The 25,207-nt window shown below is 38.9% G+C and overlaps 6 protein-coding genes across 6 annotated transcripts in view; 2 read left to right on the plus strand and 4 right to left on the minus strand.

Moving 5' to 3' along the window:
• The window catches only part of LOC128924111 (uncharacterized), a 521,511-nt gene that overhangs the window by 190,061 nt on the left and 306,243 nt on the right, over window positions 1–25,207 (plus strand). The window lies entirely within an intron of this gene.
• LOC128924112 (trypsin-like) lies at window positions 3,555–4,340 on the minus strand. Its single transcript, XM_054235901.1, has one exon. The coding sequence runs from the start codon at window positions 4,255–4,257 to the stop codon at window positions 3,607–3,609; it is 651 nt and encodes a 216-aa protein (XP_054091876.1). The 5' UTR covers window positions 4,258–4,340; the 3' UTR covers window positions 3,555–3,606.
• LOC105220100 (trypsin theta) lies at window positions 16,292–16,963 on the minus strand. The gene has a single exon (XM_011196514.3). It carries the CDS (start codon window positions 16,961–16,963, stop codon window positions 16,292–16,294), a length of 672 nt encoding a protein of 223 aa, XP_011194816.2.
• Window positions 19,507–20,179, minus strand: LOC105220484 (trypsin-like). The gene has a single exon (XM_011196917.2). The coding sequence runs from the start codon at window positions 20,177–20,179 to the stop codon at window positions 19,523–19,525; it is 657 nt and encodes a 218-aa protein (XP_011195219.2). The 3' UTR covers window positions 19,507–19,522.
• Window positions 20,215–22,761, plus strand: LOC128919873 (uncharacterized). The gene is made up of 2 exons (XM_054225429.1): window positions 20,215–20,817; window positions 22,675–22,761. The coding sequence occupies exons 1-2, from the start codon at window positions 20,215–20,217 to the stop codon at window positions 22,759–22,761; spliced, it is 690 nt and encodes a 229-aa protein (XP_054081404.1).
• LOC128924110 (trypsin-like) lies at window positions 23,280–24,420 on the minus strand. Its single transcript, XM_054235899.1, has one exon. The coding sequence runs from the start codon at window positions 24,314–24,316 to the stop codon at window positions 23,639–23,641; it is 678 nt and encodes a 225-aa protein (XP_054091874.1). The 5' UTR covers window positions 24,317–24,420; the 3' UTR covers window positions 23,280–23,638.

Raw genomic sequence — 25,207 nt, forward strand, 5'->3', positions numbered from 1 at the left:
AGCGAAGTATTTTGTACTTACTTTTTTCGTTATCTATGCATCGAAATGGTGTGTTAAATATTTGAAATATCTAGGATTGCGTTATTCACTTATGTAAATGTTTGTATCAAATTGAACTATAAATCAGATTTTAATAATTACTCGATTATGGTAATACCAAGCTTTCCAATAAATAAATATCTTCCGAAACTCAAATCTGCTTAAATATTTAATAAAATACCAATAAGAAACTTAAAACTCTTTTCCAGCATGAGATTTATTGCTTTTCGTTTTCATAGTGCGCTCTTTATCCTCCGAATTGCAATGAGATCGGATGCGCTTCTTCGGACCCAAATAGGAAAATATGAATTTATTTATTATGACGAACTTATTTAGAATTAAACAAATACGCTATAACCTATTGATTTTCAACTTTAAAAGAATATTTTTGAGTTTCTATAATGATTTTCTGAAAATGCAGAGATATCGAAATTTATGGAACATGTGGCGATTTATAGTATAAATATTCAGTAATTACCTTTAAAAATAAGATATACCTAATACATCACTCAGCTGGGTATTGGAGCAGACCAATTTTATTGAGGGGAGGAAGCCGAGTATCAAGCTCCAATAAGTTTCGAAGCAATGTCTTATAAAGTTTATTGCGGATTACTCCTCTTTAAAGAAATGTATGTGTCCCTAAATTTTATGATTTAAGATCAATACGAAACATTTTACTGCCCTGGATACGATTCTTTGTGTTTTTCGCTATTACCTAGTGAGCGATAATTTGTTGCGAACTCTCATCATTATCTAACGAAGATTGACATATCTATAAATGAGGCGTAATAATCATTGGTAGACGAGTTGATGGTACTCGTGAAAAAGACGCATTGCGTAGTAAAACGCAAAAGAGCTATTATATTATAAAGCTATACGTTGAAAATTACTATTTGTTAAGTTAATAACCTGACAATTTTTACTTTACTACGACTTGATCTTAATTCAGAGTTTTTGGAACTTTTTCATACATTTTTAAATAGTACGTAGATTAGCTGTTTATTTAGCTCAGTTTAAACCAATATTTGCAAATTAAATAGCTAAGCAACTTTTATTTGTAAACATACAACAGCTGTTATATCAAATGGCTTCGCACTAACGTAACTAATTTCGAAATAAACTATACCAACGATACGTACACGCTTTTGTCGCGTGTTCTCACTGGCTTAATTAACTCAAAACAAAAACCGTTAAAATCGTCAAGCCACTAATCGATCGGTTTTAAATCTGTATCTATGTAAATCCATAGGATCCATCGTAAATAATGGGCTGATTTTATTAATATGTGTAAATATCACACACTGACCCCGTCGGAAATTTGCTATCTTGACGTAATGAGGCGGTAGCGTAGCTACCAGCAGGGCCACCCATGCCGGTAACCGTGATGGTGAATATCGAAGCTAAAAGCAATCCACAACGTATCAGCGTCTGTTGCCATAACTACGGCTCAGAGCGGGCGTCTGTACTTATATCAAGTGGTTCGCTTTATAAATGTGTAAGCATGGAAAACATTAAACCCTTCAGAAGGCAAGGGGACACCACTGAAGTATACTTCCAAGCATATCATATGACAATGATAATACAATAACAACTGTGGCCCTCAGTCTTCGGCAAATCGAGGGTGCTAAGAATCCCCGGAGGTAAAACAAAACAAACTTTAAACATCAGAAGAAGAAGACCAGTATAAACATTACATTTTGGATGCGTAAACATAAGTAATTTGAAAAAAGATTTCAACTTCATACTGTTTACGTCAGATCTATGAAACACAATATTTTCTCTTTGTTTGATTATGGTAGATTAAGGTAGATCGGTAGTAACCGGAAAACGGTGCATGTTGTGGCACTGTAAGTTTCTTACAATAGTTGATTATAGAGTTATATAAATATACATATATTTTATTAATCTGAATAACACCATTACGTGGGCTTGGCTTAGTAATACAAAATTATTTTATTTAGAAAACTAAACAAATTTAAACGTTGTAACGGGTGATTTTTTTGAGGTTAGGATTTTCATGCATTAGTATTTGACGTGGGATTTCAGACATGGTGTCAAAGAGAAATATGCTCAGTATGCTTTGACATTTCATCATGAATAGACTTACTAACGAGCAACGCTTGCAAATCATTGAATTTTATTACCAAAATCAGTGTTCGGTTCGAAATGTGTTTCGCGCTTTACGTCCGATTTATGGTCTACATAATCGACCAAGTGAGCAAACAATTAATGCGATTGTGACCAAGTTTCGCACTCAGTTTACTTTATTGGACATTAAACCAACCACACGAATGCGTACAGTGCGTACAGAAGAGAATATTGCGTCTGTTTCTGAGAGTGTGGCTGAAGACCGTGAAATGTCGATTCGTCGCCGTTCGCAGCAATTGGGTTTGTGTTATTCGACCACATGGAAGATTTTACGCAAAGATCTTGGTGTAAAACCGTATAAAATACAGCTCGTGCAAGAACTGAAGCCGAACGATCTGCCACAACGTCGAATTTTTGGCCATTTTGAGGGAAAACTTCGGAGAACAATTCATCTCAAGAAATGGACCCGTAAGTTGGCCACCAAGATCATGCGATTTAACGCCTTTAGACTATTTTTTGTGGGGCTACGTCAAGTCTAAAGTCTACAGAAATAAGCCAGCAACTATTCCAGCTTTGGAAGACAACATTTCCGAAGAAATTCGGGCTATTCCGGCCGAAATGCTCGAAAAAGTTGCCCAAAATTGGACTTTCCGAATGGACCACCTAAGACGCAGCCGCGGTCAACATTTAAATGAAATTATCTTCAAAAAGTAAATGTCATGAACCAATCTAACGTTTCAAATAAAGAACCGATGAGATTTTGCAAATTTTATGCGTTTTTTTTTTTTTAAAAGTTATCAAGCTCTTAAAAAATCACCCTTTATAAAACGATTGACAAGTTATTTTTATCAAAATGACGAGACGAGTTGAAATCGGGATGTTGGCCCATTACCATGCCTACAAAATGGCGTTAAGTGAAAACCACATAATACTATAACTAAGCCTCATAATAAGCTATGAATGTAAAGCAGTTTGGTACAATGGCATGTATCTTATAAACTACGAGTGCTATAATAACCAAATTCACGGATGGTCTGTGCCGAGAACACAAAACTTTGACAGTTGCCTCTATCCTTTGTGAAGCCAGTTGTACATCATAAGTGCAGACAGACACTTAGTCCTTCCATTGAATGCGCGGGCGCCCTTGCTTCCCTTTTCAACCCATGAGTCCCGAATCGAAGGAGCTTTCCACATCGTCTTCCATTACTAATTGGCCTAACCAGCGCCTTAGCCATTCTATGATTTAGTTATTTTAGAGAGCAGCAAAAGGGAGATCTAAAAAAAAACTTCAATAAGTAATATGTAAGATTCTAGAAAAACTACAGTTCATTGATTGTCTATTTGAATTCATCTTAGGTGTCCAATAGTTTTTATTTAGGAAACAAATAATAGTTTGACAGGTTAGTAATATTATTATTAAATACACATTTCATACAATTTACTGCGTTTATTTGGGATTGCAAATTTATGTTATTTATTCTACAATTTTTTTACGGTTTCTGTAATCCAAGATCTCAACGATAAAATGTCGCTAAACACGGCTGGCTTGCCGTTGTTGCCACAACCACCCCAAGAAACCAAACCAACCAATCTATTTTTGGAGATAACAGGACTTCCCGCTCGCCCGACACAAGCATTTTCTTCTTTCACCAGACCGCATACCATCGTACTGAACACTTCTTCTTCGCTGTATACGTATTTTCCCGAAGCACATTCTTGGTAGTTTATTATGCTCACAGGTACCTGCAGTAAATTTGCGTTTACGACCACACCGCTGGAACCGCTTTTACGTGGTTTACTCGCCATTTTTACATAACGGGTTTTCACTGATTGCGCCAACTTCAAAACGGCGACATCATTTTCCATTGTAACGAAATCGAAATCTGACTTGAATGAGTGTGCTTTAGTTTTGAAGATTTGAGTGCCGTTATTTATAGCAACGACCAATTGATCGGCATCGTAGAAAGCCAAGCACTGCGCCGATGTGAGAACTGTATTCTTGTTAATTAGAACGCCACTACAGAGAGAGTTGTCGGATATTTGAACTGAAACGACATAAGAATCTGCGGGAATGGAGGCAACATTTGCGCTGGTAGCGGCCACTAGCAGTAATAAGGCGAATGAAAACATCTTGAGAAATATGGCGATATATTAGTTTTACGGTTCGTGCGTTTAGCTTGAAGTAAAGCTGTCAACTACGCTCAAGTCACATTCACGCATTATTTTATACTCTCAAAACCGGTGTCGGTTATTATCAATTCTGTAGTGAACAGTTTATTTAAATATTTACAGTTAAATGCTAGACAAAATATTTATTTTTAGTTTTGTGTATTTCGGTAATTGGTGGAAATTTTTGCAGAAATTTAACTTGCACAACTTCCCTGCAAGACGGAGGTAACAAACTGCACAAACACAATCAAACTTTTTTTCAGCTGTTTACACATACAATTACAACACTTACATTTGTTTACAATTAGAATTGAATTGGAGAAAGCTTTAGTTAGAACGAGAAAAAATATTGCCACTGTAAGCATATTGATATAATAACATGCTAAAAGAAGACATATATTACATTAAAAAAAAAAGAAAAACTGAAATTGAAGCGGCAATTTGGCCATTTTATAAAAAATTTGGGCTTGAAGAGGTAAGGTTACTTTTTGGTTAAATTTTATTGTTAATATTAATTGATTTGTTTTTTATAGAGGAGATATATAAAAGAATTAATTTTAAAAGGTAAGTGTGATTTGTGTTTATCTAATAATTTGTGTGTTTTTACTAATAAATTTTAATAAAATTGCAGGCAAAATCAAAGCAAAGACAACGACCGGAACTTCATTTTATACAAAAGAAAATGTAAGTTATTTTAATATTATCATAATTAATTGTGATTGGCGTTGCAACCGTTTAGCCGGTTATAGCCGAATCGACGATAGTGCGCCATCTCTCTCTCTCCTTCGCAGTTCGGCGCCAGTTGGAGATCCCAAGTGTAACCAGGTCGCTCTCCACCTGGTCCCTCCAACGGAGTGGAGGCCTTCCCCTTCCTCGGCTTCCTCCGGCGGGTACTGCATCGAACACTTTCAGGGCTGGAGTGTTTTCGTCCATTCGGACAACATGACCTAGCCAGCGTAGCCGCTGTCTTTTTATTCGCTGAACTATGTCAATGTCGTCGTATAACTCGTACAGCTCATCGTTCCATCGTCTGCGGTATTCGCCGTTGCCAATGTTCTTAGGACCATAAATCTTGCGCAAAATTTTCCTCTCGAAAACTCCTAGTGTCGTCTCATCTGATGTTGACATCGTCCAAGCTTCTGCACCGTAGAGCAGGACGGGAATGATAAGCGACTTGTAGAGCTTGATTTTGGTTCGTCGAGAGAGGACTTTACTGTTCAATTGCCTACTCAGTCCAAAGTAGCACCTGTTGGCAAGAGTTATTCTGCGCTGGATTTCCAGGCTGACATTGTTCGTATTGTTGATGCTGGTTCCCAGGTATACGAAATTATCTACGACCTCGAAGTTATGACTGTCAACAGTGACGTGGGAGCCAAGGCGCGAATGCGCCGACTGTTTGTTTGATGACAGGAGATATTTCGTCTTGTCCTCATTCACCTCCAGACCCATTCGCTTCGCCTCCTTATCCATGCGGAAAAAGCAGAACAAACGGCGCGGTTGTTGCTTCCGATGATATCAATATCATCGGCGTACGCCAGGTTCTCGGTTTAGCTCTGCAGCTCTTATAATTTTTTCCAGCATCAGGTTAAAGAAGTCGCACGATAGTGAGTCACCTTGTCTAAAACCTCGTTTGGTATCGAACGGCTCGGAGAGGTCCTTCCCAATCATGACGGAGCTTTTGGTGTTGCTCAACGTCAATTTACACAGCCGTATTAGTTTTGCGGGGATACCAAATTCAGACATCGCGGCGTAAAGACAACTCCTTTTCGTGCTGTCGAAAGCAGCTTTGAAATCGACAAAAAGGTGGTGTGTGTCGATCCTCTTTTCACGAGTCTTCTCCAAGATTTGGCGCATGGTGAATATCTGGTCAGTTGTCGATTTTCCAGGTCTAAAGCCACACTGATAAGGTCCAATCAGTTCGTTGACGGTGGGCTTTAGTCTTTCACACAGTACGCTCGATAGAACCTTGTATGCGATATTTAGGAGGCTGATCCCACGGTAATTGGCGCAGATTGTGGGATCTCCCTTTTTATGGATTGGGCAGAGCACACTGAGATTCCAATCGTCAGGCATGCTTTCTTCCGACCATATTCTGCAAAGAAGCTGATGCATGCACCTTATCAGTTCTTCGCCGCCGTATTTGAATAGTTCTGCCGGTAATCTATCGGCCCCCGCTGCTTTGTTGTTCTTCAAGCGGGTAATTGCTATTCGAATTTCTTCATGGTCGGGTAATGGAACATCTGTTCCATCGTCATCGATTGGGGGATCGGGTTCGCCATCTCCTGGTGTTGTACTCTCACTGCCATTCAGCAGGTCGGAGAAGTGTTCCCTCCATAATCCCAGTATGCCCTGGACATCGGTTACCAGATTACCACCTTGGTCTCTACATGAGGATGCTCCGGTCTTGAAACCTTCGTTAAGTCGCTTCATTTTTTCATAAAATTTTCGAGCATTCCCTCTGTCTGCCAGCTTCTCAAGCTCTTCGTACTCACGCATTTCGGCCTCTTTCTTTTTTTTGTCTGCAGATGCGTCTCGCTTCCCTCTTCAGCTCTCGGTATCTATCCCATTCCGCACGTGTTGTGGTCGTTTGCAACGTTGCGCGGTAGGCAGTCTGTTTTCTCTCCGCTGCGAGACGGCACTCCTCATCGTACCAGCTTGCTTTTTGTCGTTGCCGAAAACCAATTGTTTCGGCTGCAGCGGTACGCAGTGAGTTTGAGATGCCGTTCCACAGTTCCCTTATACCGAGATGCTGATGAGTGCTCTCAGAGAGCAGGAGTGCAAGTCGAGTAGAGTATTTCGTGGCTGTCTGTTGCGATTGCAGCTTTTCGACGTCGAACCTTCCTTGTGTTTGTTGACGGGCATTCTTTGCTGCACAGAGGCGGGTGCGTATCTTCGCTGCGACCAGATAATGGTCCGAGTCTATATTTGGTCCTCGGAGCGTACGCACGTCTAAAACACAGGAGACATGTCTTCCGTCTATCACAACGTGATCGATTTGGTTCCGCGTGTTTCGATCAGGAGACAGCCAAGTAGCTTGATGTATTTTCTTATGCTGGAATCTGGTACTACAGACGACCATATTTCGGGCCCCAGCGAAGTCGATCAGCCTCAGGCCGTTTGGCGATGTTTCGTCATGGAGGCTGAATTTTCCGACTGTTGTGCCAAAGACACCTTCTTTACCCACCCTGGCGTTAAAATCACCAAGCACGACTTTTACATCGTGGCGGGGGCAGCGCTCATAGGTGCGTTCTAGGCGCTCATAGAAAGCATCTTTGGTCACATCGTCCTTCTCTTCCGTTGGGGCGTGGGCGCAAATCAGCGATATGTTGAAGAACCTCGCCTTGATGCGGATTGTGGCAAGACGTTCATCCACCGGGGTGAATGCCAGGACTCTGCGACGGAGCCTCTCTCCCACCACACATCCAATACCAAATTTGCGCTCCTTTATATGGCCGCTGTAGTAGATGTCACAAGGACCCACCTTCTTCCGTCCTTGTCCCGTCCATCGCACTTCTTGGATGGCGGTGATGTCAGCCTTGAGTCGTATGAGGACATCAACCAGCTGGGCAGAGGCACCTTCCCAATTAAGGGTCCGGACATTCCAGGTGCATGCCCTTATATCATTATCCTTAAAACGTTTGCAGGGGTCGTCATCAAAAGGGGGGTGTCTCATCCGAGGCTTTCGTAGATTTTTCATTGGGGGGTGTTTTTATGTGGTGGGTCCCAAACCCTACGCACAACCGCATAAGCGGGCTTCGCCTTCCCACTTTAGCTCGCCTTCAAACGGATGTCTGTTGGCTACCCAGAGGATACTTGGTCTAAAACCGGAAGTCGTGAGCTGCTTGAACCATGTGGAGAAGAATCGTTTCTGGCCACTCCCAAGTGAATGACAATCAAAAACTTTCCTCACTTGCGTGAACTTCTACACATGGTCCCATCCTCCATAATTAATTAGCTTTATATATAAAGTGTGTAGGTAAAAAGCGAAAAAAAGAAATGAATTGGATATACAAGCGGTTGGTACTCAACTCATTTGAATATGTGCGTTTGAATGTCAGCATATCTGCTCGTTTGCAGAATGCCGAACATATTAACCTCAATGGTTAAATATAAAATGATAATATGCAAAAATTCAAGTGCTAAATTAAATAATCATAATATTAAAAGAAAAGTGCTAAATATAAGAAGAACAAGTAAGGAAAGGCTAAGTTGGGGTGCAACCGAACATTTTATACTCTCGCAATTTATTTAGAAATTTACCTATATTTTCGCTTCCCTGTAGATAAAGTATATTTTTTTTGAAATCTCTTCTGAAAGTGTGTAAATCCCAATGTCCTTCCGTGCTGTGAATAAATGTTGCAAGTATTATTTTTTACTTAAGTTTCTTTTTTATTTTTTTGTATTTGTGCGGTTTTGCCAATCTATAATATAATCTGATATTGCGAATAGTAGCGTGTACGAAGTTTTATTTGGGCATCAAGATTTCAATTCAAATTATCGCATGACCGAATGGTCAGTCGGATGACCATTGCGGCTAAAATTTGAAATATAATCTATACCATCTTTTAAGTTGAACCAAAACAGTCGTGTGCCTTCATATCATAATTGATATTTATGGTTACAATTGATAGTTATATTTAATAACATTTTATACTAATATTTTCGTTTATGCAATATAATACAATAATCCACATAATCTATTAAGCATATTATGTAGATAATTTATTATGTAGATATTATGGAGATAATTAATTGCATATATAAATCAGCTAATACTTTTCTTATTTTCCAGGCAACAATATATATATTATATTTGTTCCTGCTATTCCTGCAAGGACCACAGGACGACAGGGCTTTATTTCGCCAACAATGTTAAAATACATACATATATGTAGATTAAGAATAAAATAAGATTATATATCATTTGAATTGTTAAATTAGAACATAAATTGCATAATTATAATAATTTATATATAAATATAATTTTAATGTTAATAACTTGCAAATGTAAAAAATTAATAATAGCTTAAACTGTTTAAGTTTATAAGATTGTACTATCTACATATTTGATTTTGTAATGATTGAAAATGTAATAAAATAAATTAAAAAACAAAAAAAAAAATGAATTGTTTTTACCTGTTAGCGGAAAGATATAACAAATATAGGTAACAAACTGCTAACCAAAACAATGACCCGTTCGGTAACAAATACATCTGTTCTGAATAACATAGGGGTAACATAGGTGCTAACATATGCTTCAGCAGAGGTAACATATATATAACATGCCAAACATGAAAATATATGATGCCATTAACAGACGGTAAGTTGTCAAAACTTGACCAATAGGAGGCAAGTATAAGTGTTATCGTAGAACGGGACCACTTATGCAAAATGTAATTGGATAGAGTGAGAAGACCATTGAACGAGTTGGGGCATAGTGTTACTTCTTTCCCACGCTTCGAACAAAAGTAACAGACAAATTAATTTTTGCTAATGTTTAGAGTAACACAGCTGTAACATGTTAGCTGAAAAATACCCGTCTTGCAGGGTTGTTTATAATTTCGGCAAGGCGTCAGACCTCGTTTTGTGAGCAGTCTTTAGGAAAGCAAAGCTATTGTTGAGCCAAAGCTGGGAAACCGTATTTTCTATTATGACCCGCATAATAAATGTGAAGACTTCCTACAAAACCCCAGTTGTTCTCCGGATCTGTAATATTGGCTCTTATGTACAAAAAAGGAAAGCCATAGAGTGGAACTTCAATAAGCTAAATGTAACCTACTCCTACAACTGAATCATCGGATTTGGTATTACAATGTTACAGTGTTGCGGGTCTAGGTAGAACCATATTAAGCATCTCAGTTAGAATGAGTTCTTCAGTATTTCGATAGGTATTTTCCAACTTCGCTTATACGTTTTGAAACTTCCTCCACAGGCAGAATATAGGCGTGGTTGTGAACCGATTTGGCCTATTTTCACAAACCAAGTTTCATTGAAATCGGTCGAGAAGTTCCTGAGATATGGTTTTTGGTCCATAAGTGGGCGATGCCACTCCCATTTTCCATTTTGTAAAAAAATCTAAGTGCAGCTTCTATCTGCTTTGCTTATGTGGAATTTAGTGTTTCTGACGTTTTTTCTTAGCGAGTTAACCCACTTTTAGTAATTTTCAACCTAGCCTTTGTATGGGAGGTGAGCGTGGTTATTATCCGATTTTAACTATTTTCATGGTGTGTGGTGGGGTACGTAGGAGAACCGACTGCAGAAAGTTTGGTTTATATAGCTTTATTGGTTTTCGAGATATATACAAAAAACCTATTTGAGGGCGGGGCCACGCCCACTTCTTCAAAAAAATTACATCCAAATGTGCCCCTCCCCAATGCGATCCTATGTTCCAAATTTTATTTTAATAACTTGATTTATGGCTTAGTTATAACACTGTATAGGTTTTCGGTGACCAAAGATGCTTTCTATGAGCGCCTAGAACGCACCTATGAGCGCTGCCCCCGCCACGATGTCAAAATCGTGCTTGGCGATTTTAACGCCAGGGTGGGTAAAGAAGGTGTCTTTGGCACAACAGTCGGAAAATTCAGCCTCCATGACGAAACATCGCCAAACGGCCTGAGGCTGATCGACTTCGCTGGGGCCCGAAATATGGTTGTCTGTAGTACCAGATTCCAGCATAAAAAAATTCATCAAGCAACGTGGCTGTCCCCTGATCGAAACACGCGCAATCAAATCGATCACGTTGTGATAGACGGAAGGCATGTCTCCAGTGTTTTAGACGTGCGTACGCTCCGAGGACCAAACATTGACTCGGACCATTATCTAGTAGCAGCAAAGATACGCACTCGCCTCTGTGCAGCAAAGAACGCCCGTCAACAAACACAAGGAAGGTTCGACGTCGAAAAGCTGCAATCACAACCGACAGCCGAACGATTTTCTACTCGACTTGCACTCCTGCTCTCTGAGAGCACTCATCAGCATCTCGATATAAGGGAGCTGTGGAACGGCATCTCAAACTCATTGCATACCGCTGCAGCCGAAACAATTGGTCTCCGGCAACGCCAAAAAAAAAAGTTGGTACGATGAGAATTGTCGTTCCGCAGTGGAGAGAAAACAGACTGCCTACCTCGCAACGTTGCGATCGACCACAACACGTTCGGGGTGGGATAGATATCGAGAACTGAAGAGGGAAGCGAGACGCATTTGCAGACGTAAAAAGAAAGAGGCCGAAATGCGTGAGTATGAAAAGCTTGAAAAGCTGGCCGACATGGGTAATGCTCGAAAATTTTATGAAAAGATGAGGCGATTAACAGAAGGTTTCAAGACCGGAGCATTATCATGTAGGGACCGAGAAGGTAATCTGGTAACGGATGTCCAGAGCACACTGGGATTATGGAGGGAACACTTCTCCGACCTGCTCAATGGCAGTGAAAGTACAACACCAGGAGATGGCGAACCCGATTCCCCAATCGATGACGATGGAATAGATGTTCCATTACCCGACCATGAAGAAATTCGAATAGCAATTACCCGCTTGAAGAACAACAAAGCGGCGGGGGCCGATGGATTACCGGCCGAGCTATTCAAATACGGCGGCGAAGAACTGATAAAGTGCATGCATCAGCTTCTTTGTAGAATATGGTCGGAAGAAAGCATGCCTGACGATTGGAATCTTAGTGTGCTCTGCCCAATCCATAAGAAGGGAGACCCCACAATCTGCGCCAACTACCGTGGTATAAGTCTCCTCAATATCGCATATAAGGTTTTGTCGAGCGTATTGTGTGAAAGACTAAAGCCCACCGTCAACGAACTGATTGGACCTTATCAGTGTGGCTTTAGACCTGGAAAATCCACAATGGACCAGATATTCACCATGCGCCAAATCTTGGAAAAGACCCGAGAGAGAAGAATCGATACTCACCATCTTTTTATCGATTTTAAAGCTGCCTTCGATAGCACGAAAAGGAGCTGCCTTTATGCCGCGATGTCTGAATTTGGTATCCCTGCAAAACTAATACGGCTATGTAAGCTGACGTTGAGCAACACCAAAAGCTCCGTCAGGATCGGGAAGGACCTCTCCGAGCCGTTCGATACCAAACGAGGCTTCAGACAGGGTGACTCACTATCGTGCGACTTCTTCAATCTATTGCTGGAAAAAATAATACGAGCTGCAGAACTAAATAGAGAGGGTACAATCTTCTACAAGAGTGTACAGCTCCTGGCGTATGCCGATGATATTGATATCATCGGAAGCAACAACCGCGCCGTTTGTTCTGCGTTTTCCAGACTGGATAAAGAAGCGAAGCGTATGGGTCTGGTGGTGAATGAGGACAAGACGAAATATCTCCTGTCATCAAACAAACAGTCAGCGCACTCGCGTCTTGGCTCCCACGTCACTGTTGACAGTCATAACTTTGAAGTTGTAGATAATTTCGTTTATCTGGGAACCAGCATTAACAACACCAACAATGTCAGCCTTGAAATCCAACGCAGAATCACTCTTGCCAACAGGTGCTACTTTGGACTGAGTAGGCAATTGAAAAGTAAAGTCCTCTCTCGACGAACCAAAATCAAACTCTATAAGTCGCTCATTATTCCCGTCCTGATGTATGGCGCTGAAGCGTGGACGATGACAACATCCGATGAGACGACTCTTGGGGTTTTCGAGAGAAAGGTTTTGCGGAAGATTTATGGTCCTCTAAACATTGGCAACGGCGAATATCGCAGACGATGGAACGATGAGCTGTACGATTTATACGACGACATTGACATAGTTCAGCGAATAAAAAGACAGCGGCTACGCTGGCTAGGTCATGTTGTACGGATGGAAGAAAACACTCCAGCTCTGAAAGTATTCGATGCAGTACCCGCTGGAGGAAGCCGCGGAAGAGGACGACCTCCACTCCGGTGGAAAGACCAAGTGCAAAGTGACCTGGCTTCACTTGGTGTTTCCAGTTGGCGCCAAAAAGCAAAAAGGAGGAATGAGTGGCGCGCTCTGGTGGATTCGGCTATAATCGCTTAAAGCGGTTCCTACGCCAAATATATATATATATATATATATATATATATATATATATATATAGGTTTTCGGTTTCCGCCATTTTGTGGGCATGGCAGTGGACCGATTTTGCCCATTTTCGAAAGCAACCTCCTCAGGGTGCCAAGGAATATGTGTTTCAAGTTTCATTAAGATATCTTAATTTTTACTCAAGTTATCGCTTGCACGGACAGACGGACAGACGGACGGACAGACATCCGGATTTCAAATCCACTCGTCATCCTGATCATTTATATATACATATATAACCCCATATCTAACTCTTTTATTTCTTGGTGACACAAACAACCGTTATGTGAACAAAACTATGATACTCTGTGCAATATGTTGCGAGAGTATAATAAAATATACAAATATGTGACCTGGTCTACGAAAAGGGAGCTAACGTTCGAAAACTAGTTTTCTGGGAAACAGCTGTTAAAAATAAACAACTCTCATCTTCCATCCGAATCAACTAAAAAGTGAAAACTGATTTTTTGACACCTAAGCCCCAGATCGAACGATGACTAGAGATGGAGAATTTAGATTGAAATGCCAAGTTCAAGTTTTCTGTTAAGACGTCAGCGACAAGACAGAGAGATAACAAAAACTTCTTAATTATGTGAGGTATTTTGCATTTAATTTTTCTTATCTATGCGTTCTTATATGGCGTGCTAAAATATTTAATGAAAGTTTTCAATATGAATAAATTTAAAATAAGCTGTATATCTAAGAAATAGTCAAATTTTAAATATTTAATATCGAGATAAGGTACCTCGCCCCACTGGAATAGTTAACGAAGAATATTAATAAATAGATAAATAAAATGTTAGACTTTAATAATAATTAAAATTCTTCTTTTTTCAACTTTTTTTTCACTTAAAGGTAATCTTCAAGTAGTATATTAAAAAAAAAAAATTTATTTTAAAATGTTTGATTGCCAGAAGAATTTATAAATTTTCATTTTTGTTTTACAAGAAAAAGCTACAAATTTCTTTGCGTTTTGGGACCAACATCCTTAGAACCAAACTATTACTGACGAAATTCTCTTGGAATAGGAAAGTCTTCTATTTTTAATTTCATAATTTTCTCATTATGCTATTTAAAATAATGGTCTTTAGTTACTCTAAAAAAATTAACTTCAACAATGATAATAAGATAATTTGTTCAAGAAACTGAAATAACTAAAACACATAAATATAGCTGCAAATTAGTATATGAATATTAGTATTAGTATATTTTTAATATGGATTTTAGAATGTTTTTCTATCATCTATACTACCATTATTTGCTACTAACCGCCATAATTATCTAACAAATATTGGCATACTCGTATCTTTAATTGCGGCGTAGTAATCATTGGTGAGTATCCGCATTGCGGAGAAGCATTTACATACATATATAGCATAATAATTGAACATTAACGAAATATTTTTACTTCAAAGAGATATAAATTAATATTTCAGTAGTAATGTTTAAAAATTTTACTCTCAAGTCATCATTTATATTTGTTGATCATTTCTTTATCGCTTTTATTTGTAAACAAATGTCAGCTGTGCTATTGGCCCAGACCAATGTAATTTTTTTTGTAGTAAATTAATCTAACGTCACAGTCACGCTTTTGTCGCATGTTTTCATTGGCAACAAAAAGAAAACAGTCTGGCGACTAATTAATTTGATATCTGAAGCATACATCTGCGAAAATCTTTATATATTACCCTATTTAAGAACTGAGTTTAGCAAGTAAATGTTATATTATATATGTATATTCAAATGACGTTTAAGAGGGAACACCGATTATTTCATTAAAATATATTACCAAAGTATGGTTGGTTGGTTGGTTGGTTGAAAAGGGTGGCGAAGAGAGCATGCCCGCAAGCGGACGCACTTAGGCCATTACTAGGCGGACGCACTAGGCCCTACTAGGCTCCCCGAAGGTACACAAAGTATGATATAATAAATATATTGATATATTTTTAAACCACTAACCCAGAAATTCGTGTTTTTTTTTAAGTAATTCTAAACATTATTTCGACATAATATATTTTTAAACGAAAACATATTGCTCTTGCAAAGTATTGTATATTGGTATGCAACAGTTCCGCTTCATTTTTACAACAGTTTATTTGTGGATTTTTAATTTTCCAATAAAATACATCTACCAAACCATTTAGTAGACTCACTTAGTTCTGTTATGCGATAAATCATTGCTGAATATTAAATCAAGTAAATTTCAAAGAGGTGGTATCAACTCGTAGATAACGAAACTTCATATAGGAAGGTCTTGTGCGTGAGCGCTTGTTGGGCAATATTTAGCAGACTATATCTTAACGGTTCTAAAATCACCTAAGAAGGTGCCGCTAACCTCCATTGGAAAGTAAATAACCATTTGTGCTTTTAACGTTATGGGAATTTTTTTATAGAAGTAAAGTGATACAAATAATAATAAATGATTTATTAATAACCATATTGGAATATCATTTAAATTCGTCTAACTAATTTTTGTCTAAATTTCATTTATTTATTCTACAATTTCTGTACGGTTTGACTAATCCAAGACTTCATATATGGTATGTCGGTGAAAACAGCTGGCTTGCCATTATTGCCACAAACTCCAAATGAGACTTCACCTATCAATTTATTATCAGAAATTAGAGGGTTTGCAGCTCGTCGGACTCCACACCCATTATCTTTCTTCAAGAGACCGCACATCATCGTACTGAAAACTTCATCTTCGCTATATACGTATTTTTTCGAAGAGCAAACTTTGGAGTTTACAATACTTACATCATAATTTGTCTTGAAGGTGTGTGTGTTTCGAAGATTTGATTGCCATTATTTATAGCATCCACCATTTGATGATGACAGTGAGAGCACGAATAACGCACAAATAAATTACATATATCAAATTAAATATTTATTATTTTTTTACAAATCAAGAAAAAGTATTTCATTAATTTATTGCTCCAACTTCTTTAGGGCACTGTCAATCCATGAGCGTAGAGATGGTACATCGGTCAAAATAGCTGCTTTGCCGTTGGTGCCACAACCAAATGAAGTCAAACCAACCAGCTTGTTGTTAGATACTACGGGGTTGCCGAAACGTGGAACACAAGACTTGTTGTTTTTCACTACACCGCATATCATTGTTTTGTACATTTGATCACTCCAGCCGTACTCATCGGAATCGCAATCGGTTGTGCTTACGAGTTCAACATCGACACTGTCGAGCTTGTGGTTGGCACCCCAACTATAGGCTACACCGCTGGCACCAGTTTTTGGTTGTTGTTCAGCCACTTCAATGACATTAGCATTCGCTGGTTCTGCCAATCTCAAAAGGCCAATATTATCTTCCATGGTAACGAAATCGAATCTCGGATTGAAAGTGTAAGACGCAAGTTCAATGATCTGAGCGCCATCGTTTACAGAAACCACCAATCTTTCAGGGTTGTAGAAAGCCAAACACTGTGCTGTGGTCAGGACGGTTCTCTCATCGATCAGCACTCCACCACAGATGATTGCGCCATCATCGTCTCCTTGAACCGAAACGACATAGGAAGGTGCTGGTACAACGGAGGCATACGACGATGCGACAACCAACAAGAAACTGCAAACGAGTAGTTTATTCATCTTTGCAAAAAATGTAAGTAAACAAATTGCTATCTTCTGATAAAATTAGTGCGAATGGTTTGCTTGATGCAAAGCTTTCAACTGTGCTCTGTGTTAATTTTTCAGGTGCTTATATACTTAACAAAGTTGCGGGTTGCCTATTAAGAACTATCTCTTGACTGCTTTTATTTACTGTTGAGGGATTTACCTATTGATACATAGACACGATAATCGTCAGCGATATGATAACGTTAATTGCTCGCTACTGGTATTCGTCTACGGTGCTACAATATGAATTAATGCTCACAGACATTAAATGAGATCATACTAACGGAAGCGTCCACTTCTCGAATTGTTATTCTAAAGTAGCCTTAATCTTATATAAAACACCTTAATTCCACACTCTCCCATATTAGTGTGTTGGTATTCCATTTTTTCAACAAAGAAAATGAGACATATTTTATAGTAACACTTCATCTAATTTAGAAAGACAAGGTAAAAGACTTATTGTTTCTGTATGAAGAGGGATGTGTGAAATCTTTCCCAAATTTATCTATCATAATGATCTGCGATATTTCAATGAAATTGGCTGGGACATGGTTACAGTATTGTTTGTGACAAAAAGTTCATAAACAAGCAACGAAGGGTGAGCTTTTAATGAAAATTGGGAAGCTCATGAAAACGCCTCTAACATTAAGGGCTGAAACAGACAAAGCAGTCAATAAATGCAACAGAAAATTGTATCTGACTCCAGAAGCATATACATATATATTAACACTAGCAGCCCGCCTCGGCTTCACACAGGTATTAAACAAAAATTTCAACAGTTATACATATTTAGGCACATACTTTGCGTGGGGTCATTAAAAAGAGGAAAGGAAAGGAAATTCGAACATAAAATTATTTTTTTTTAATTATTAGTATTTTAATTTTTGTATTTACTGGAAATTGAAGCCGTTTAAATAGGATTGGCTGATCCCTTGGGATCATCGGAATCCTCGGTATATGAGCTAGTTCACCAGCTGCTTGGCCGGTGTTAATGATTGCCACAATAAATTGTCCTTCAATTCCTTAACTTTTTAAATTATTAGATTGTTTATTTCGTTGACACTATCATTCCTGGGTGACAATATTGCCTTAGAACACAATCAAGAAAAGTCAGTGCCGTGTAAATTTCCCACAAATTTTTAAAGTTATATTTTAAAGAGAATTGTTATCATTTGTACATACGTGTAGATATTTTTTATTGAAATAAGTACCCTTAAATAAATCAAGGAACATAAAATGTTAAAATATTTTTGTATTAAAAATGCAGTAGTTCGAATAAATCATATATATGTATAAAACCTTAAATATATGAAGAAGCTAATTATAAATAAGTAGGAAGATGAAAATATGATTTTTTATAAATTCATACAACCAAATATATTAATTTATTGACATAAAATACATATTAAATATTAATAGATGTTATTTATAACAAAGAATTGCTAAAATAAATAATTTTACACAATTTATTATTATTAGCGTATTTCCCTAAACAATTTTTATATCGCACTGATTTTGTCAATACTTTTAGCGGATCTCTTCTGGCATCCCGCTTTTTCTGTTGTTGTTATATTTTTTGTAAAGGTTGATTTATTATTAAATATTGCCGAAAATATTTTTGTTCTATCATCAACAGTAACCACAGTGCATGCGACGAAATACGCTTTAGTGCCTTTTGTTAAACCTTGGATTACGTTAGTTAAGTTAAAATAAGGATAATCTTTTCTAGTAATAAATATAGCCTATGTTACTCAGGGTGAATGTAGCTTTAGAATGGTGAAAGAATTTTTAAACTCGGCACAGTAGTTTTGAGTTTAATCATTACAAACATACATACATACAAATCCTCTTTATATTAGTAGTATGGATAATAAAAAATTTTCAATTGGACTTTTAAGCAATTCCCGTTATTTTATGAACACACCTCTTATATTAGGTATAAAGTGCACCAGAATAACTAGTTTTAAAGATATTATAATCTTAGGTGTATAAATAAAGTTTATTTCTTAAACCGAATATTTTATTAAAATGTATTAATTATTAGAGTTTAATTATGTTAGAGTTTAATATTTACATATAAGATAGCCACTAACCCAGAAATTTAAAAACGATCCTAAATTGCGCTTCAACATTATTGTGTTTCGACATAATTATGTTTATTTAATAAAATTCCTCCTCTACATTTTGCCATCTTCCACTTTACGGCTTCTCAAACCACAGACAACAAAGACTCACTTAGTTTTGTTTTCAGAGAGACAGTTTCTACTCGTAGATATCGAAACACCAGAACGGATTGTCTGCGTACCTGTTCAGGAATAGTTAACATACGATATTTTAGCGGCTTTGAAATTTCTTTACAAGTGTGCTGCCAGATCTTATTGGGGAAGCAAATAACCATTTGGGGTTTTAGTGTCAAAGGGTTTTTATTCATACAAAAATTTATAACAAAAAATTAATAAATTCCTGTCCTCAACTTATTGTACATTTTTAACTAATTTTATTCAAATGTGCAAATGGAACTTACAACAATTTCTACAATTTCTTTGCAGTTTGAGTAATCCTAGACTTGAACGATGGAATGTCGGTAAAAACGGCTGGTCTGTCATTTAAGCCGCAACCACCCCAGGAGACCAAACCAACCAGTTTATTATCGGAGACCAAAGGACTTCCCGCTCGTCCGACACACGTCTTGTTGTCCTTCACGAGACCGCATATCATGGTACTGAATATTTCTTCTTCGCTGTATACGTACTTTTCAGAGGCGCATTCTTTGTAGTTTACAATATTCACAGGTACTTCACCTGAGTTGAAGACCACACCGCTAGCACCGGTTTTCGGTTGTGTGCTCGCTAATTTTACATATGGAGCTTTCACAGATTGCGCTAACTTCAAAAGCGCAAGGTCGTTTTCCATTGTAACGAAATCGAAATCGGTCTTGAAGGTGTGTGCTTTAGTTTTGATGATTTGAGTGCCGTTATTTATAGCAACGACCAATTGATCGGCATCGTAGAAAGCCAAACACTGCGCCGATGTGAGATCTGTATCCTTGTTAAGCAGAACGCCTCCGCAGAGTAGAGGGTTGTCGGGTGTTTGAACTAAAACAACATAAGAATCTGCGTGAATGATGGCAGCACTGGCGCTAGTGGCCGCCGCGAGGAGGAAAAAAACGTATGAAAATTGTTTAAACATCTTGAAAATATGCTGAAATTTATTGTATTATATATATGGTGCGAGAAGAGGCAACGGTCCAACCGAAAGCGCCAACAAAGAAAAGAAAGACAAAAGACGAGGCTGAGAAGCCAAAAGTCAAGCGAGCGGACGACAAGCCGACAACGTCCAGAGCAGCGGCGGCAGCTAATGAGTGGGCAAGGCGACACTTGTTCGTGGCTCTCATTGACCGCAGTAACCCGCAGATGGGACAGATGTCGCAGGAGCGGTGGAAAGTAGTCGAAGTGAAGCTACTAGAAGCGCTCTTCTCGAGGATGGACGCCGAACCTAGCGCACCAATGCCAACTTTTGATGGAGCGGGGTGGCTTGGTGGCGTCAAAATCCTTAAATGTAAGGACGACCCGTCGCTGACATGGGTGAAGGAAGCAGTGAGAACGCTTGCAAACCTGTGGAAGGACTCAAAACTCGAGGTTGTGGATCGGAGCAGCATTCCGTCGGTTCCCAAAGCGAAGGTGGTGATACCTCGCATGGTAGACCCGGAACATGCACTTCGACTGCTACAACGACAAAACCCGGACGTGCCGACCAGTGATTGGAGAGTACTGAGAGTAGCTAAAACTGCAAACGCAGATGGAGGTCCACTCTTATGGACATTAGTGGTAAACAACTTACTAAAACAGTTTGAAAACAAAGCTCCCAAGATAACAGCGTATGCGGATGACATCGCCATCTTAATAACGGGAAAATGTCTGCACACTGTCAGCAGTATAACGACCAGCACTCTCAGCACTGTCAATAACTGGGCAACGCAAGCGGGACTGGGGCTCAATGCGGAAAAGACAGACCTTCTGGTGTTTACTAGAAGGTACAAAATACCTGCATGGAGCCCCCTTCGCTAAATGGGACCGAGCTCCCGCTCAAGGACCGTACCAAATACCTAGGGGTAGTCTTGGACACCAAACTTCTGTGGAAGAGAGAGTGAGGAAAGCCAGTAATGCTCTGTATGCATGCAGGAAGATGCTTGGCACTACCTGGGGGCTTTCTCCCACTCTCATGCACTGGTGCTACACGCAATAGTGAGACCAATTCTGCTCTATGGGGTTCTGGTATGGTGGACGGGTACCAGAAAATCTACGTATCGGAAGCCGATGGAAAAGGTTAAGTGGCTTACAGCGCTATGTATAACGGGGGCCCTAAGGACCACCCCAACGGCTGCTCTAGAACGAATATTAAACCTGCCACCTATAGATCTCTTTGCCGAAAGCTGCGCGGCGAAATCGGCGGGTCGACTGATGGCAATAGGTGAATTCACATACAGATCCTTTGGACACAGCTCGGTTGCTAAGAGCAGTCTGACAGGTATCGACTATCTGGTCCCATTCTACAACTGGGAAAGAGGTTTCATGGTAAACAATGAAAAGGATGGTTGGCGCAAGGGCACCGTAACTACACGCAGGCTCTAAAATGGATGAGGGAATAGGTGCAGGAATATACTGTCCGGAATGAGGCATAAGACAACCGTTCAAACTGCCGAACCACTGCAGTACTTTTTCAAGCAGAGGTCTTTGCTATTGGGAAGGCAGCAGAGCTAGCCTCCAGCGCACAAGGTCAATATTCTAAAATTAACATCTACGTAGACAGCCAAGCGGCAATCAAGTAAGTGGTGAGGGTCGCCAGAAATATGAGGCTACACTTCTACTGTGTGCCAGGCCATAAAGGCATCGAGGGCAACGAAATCGTAGACGGGATTGCCAAGAGTGGTGTACAGCTGTCACCCGGAAACATGATCAACATCGCTAAACCCATGCACATTCTATACGATGACATAGACAGGGGTATGGCAAGAAGAATCATATCTCGCTGGAAGGATCTGCCGGGGTGTAAAACTGCAAAGGTCATGTGCAAAGCGGTAGATCAAAAATATACAAGGTTCCTACTGGAGCTCGATAGAAAGGGCTGTTGGACCATGGTTGGCATTCTTACCGGTCACAGCCTTGTAGCGGCGCATGCCTACAAAGAGCAGGGCAGCAAGGAAACAGTGGAGCATCTCTTGTGCGTTTGTCCTGCGTTAGCGAGACAGCGTTTTAGGTATTTAGTGGCCCCACAGTACGATAAGTTAGAGGAGATATCGTCAGTGAAGCTTCATAAACTATTAAAATTCACGACAGGCGCAGGCATCCTGAACGAGGACTATTACTCAGGGAACACGTAAAGGCACTCCATTCTGGTATCGCAAAGGACCATAACTGGTCTATGCGTGGCCGGCAGGCCTACCATTACCATTTTTCGTACGATTAACATGACGCGAAATTGTCAACTATACCCTAGACATTTTCCCGCGTTGTTTTATACTCACAAAATCGCTGACTATTATTATCAATTGTTAAGCCAACTGATTATTTAAGTATTTTTAGTTAATTACTGCGCAAATACTAATATTTAAATGCGATGCAAATTTTTAGCTCTATGTATTTCGTATATGTTGGAAAAATGTTGCTCGAAGTTAATTTGCACAGGTTGTCGATACTTTCGATACGACGTCAGACTTTGTGTTAAAAATTATGTTTAGGAACATAAACTATTATCGAAGCAATATCGCATAGACGTCTATGTTTTTATAGGTATTTATTTGTGATATTCAAAATCTTTAATGTGATTTGAAGCATATGTAATAGTCTTCTGCCATCGCTGCTATCATACCTAATCTTCAAACAATCAATGTGATCACCACAGTCAAAAGTGGTTACAATACAATGATGCCTCCGATTAATAATCCTCAACCTTCATTTCTATTTAACTTCTAAATTTCGAAACTTTTCCTCAGAGGACCTCCAAGAAAACAATGTTGGATGCGAATCACCGTGAATGCCCTCATTACTCAAAATTGTCGCGAATAATTGAACTTAAATTTATTATCACAACTCGTGCGCAGATCGTGAGTTACGAGCATACGTATATTCTATACATATTTACTCTTACTGATATTTGTATGTACAACTGTCATTCGCTGAAAAGATAAATGTCTTTTTACTTGGTTACAACTACCGTAACACCCACTAATTGTATTTAATATATATTAAACTTCGCTTTAGTTCTGTTTAAACTAAAAACAGCAAGCAACTCGAGGTGTATTTCCATTTATTGTTCGGTGTGAAGAATTGTGGTTACAGGAAGAATGGTCTAAGCCTAAAGTGAAAATAATTATTTCAAAGCTGTAAAAAGCGAACACTTCTCAGGAATTTGTTTGTCATTAAAACACGGATCTAATGCATATTTATCTGGAAACATTTTAGTAACAATGTGGGGAATATTTCTGTTTCTTTCTAATGTGTAGGGACATTATAACTATACTTCACAATAATATCATTGTTTCTTAAAATTTTAGTGTTATTTAGAAACTAATTATGGAAGAAACGCCACATAATAAAGCGAAAGAGTTTATATTAGACTGCACAGATGAACAAAAAGTTTTTAATTAATTTATTGCTCCAACTTCTTTATGGCACTATCGATCCATGAACGTAGAGATGGTACATCGGTCAAGATAGCTGCTTTTCCGTTGTTGCCACAACCACCCCATGAAGTCAAACCAACCAGCTTGTTATTAGATACTACGGGGTTGCCGAAACGTGGGACACATGACTTGTTGTTTTTCACCAGGCCACATACCATCGTATTGAATATTTCATCTTCACTCCAGCCATACTTTCCGGAAGCGCAATCGCCTGTGCTTACGAGTTTAACACCGACACTGTCGAGCCTGTGGTTGGCACCCCAACTATAGGCTACACCGTTGGCACCAGTTTTTGGTTGTTGTTCAGCCACTTTAATGACATTAGCATTCGCTGGTTCTGCCAATCTCATAAGGCCAATATTATCTTCCATGGTAACGAAATCGAAATTCGAAGCGAAAGTGTAAGATGCAAGTTTAATGATCTGAGCGCCATCGTTTACAGAAACCACCAATCTTTCAGGGTTGTAGAAAGCCAAACACTGTGCTGTGGTCAGAACGAATCTCTTGTCGATCAGCACACCACCGCAGATGATTGCGCCATCATCGTCTCCTTGAACAGAAACGACATAGGAAGGTGCTGGTACAACGGAGGCGTATGACGATGCAATCGCCAGCAAGAAACTGCAAACGAGTAGTTGATTCATCCTTCAAAAAATGTAGGCAAACAAAGTGGTATCTTCTGATAAAATTATTTCGTATGTTTTACTCAAAGCAAAGTTTTCAACTGTGCTCTGTGTTAATTTTACGGGTGCTTATATACTTAACGACTTGTGGTGTGTTTTGTAAAAAACTATCACTTCAGGTGTTTAAGTACTTTTGTTTACTGCTGAGGAAATTATCTATTGATAAACACGTTAATCGTTAGCGATATGGCAGGTTCAATTGCGTGCTACTCATATTCACCTATGGTTCTACAATAGTAATTAGTGCTCCCCTATGTGATCACACTAACGAAAGTGTATACAGTAGCAGACAAAAAACTATGTTTGATACAACTTTTTCTAAAATATGTATTTCTTGAAAAAAAAAATTTTTATTAAACTATTGAAAATAAGTATGGAAAGTCTAATTGCTGCTAAATATGTATTTTTTATGTGTGTTTGATTGCAGGAATGTACTGAGGCTTTTGCCAATGGGTTTGGAAGATCAAGGGTTTAGATGGAAAAAAAACATGCTTACACTTTTTTTCAATATCATTTAAATAATCATTTGTTACGGCTCACTTAAGCTTCGCCATCCGAAGAATTGGATTTAAATATATATATAAATATGCTTTATACAGTGGTGGGCCTAACACCACGCACACATACAACTTTTAATTTGATTCATATATTTGGCGCAAAGTCCATTAGAGTCATCAAAATCATCAAATATAATATTAGGTTGGCAAATATCTCCCATCCGCCTTTTTGTCTTTTGAAAAGCGCTACAGAGCTCTTATCTCTCTTAGTTTGGATATTGCGGTCAACGGTTATAGACGTGTAAACATGGAGTTCACATAACATCTCGTGACATCCCCCAGGAGATGGGAGTTA

Source organism: Zeugodacus cucurbitae, chromosome 2, assembly GCF_028554725.1.
Source record: "Zeugodacus cucurbitae isolate PBARC_wt_2022May chromosome 2, idZeuCucr1.2, whole genome shotgun sequence".
Classification (NCBI taxonomy): domain Eukaryota; kingdom Metazoa; phylum Arthropoda; class Insecta; order Diptera; family Tephritidae; genus Zeugodacus; species Zeugodacus cucurbitae.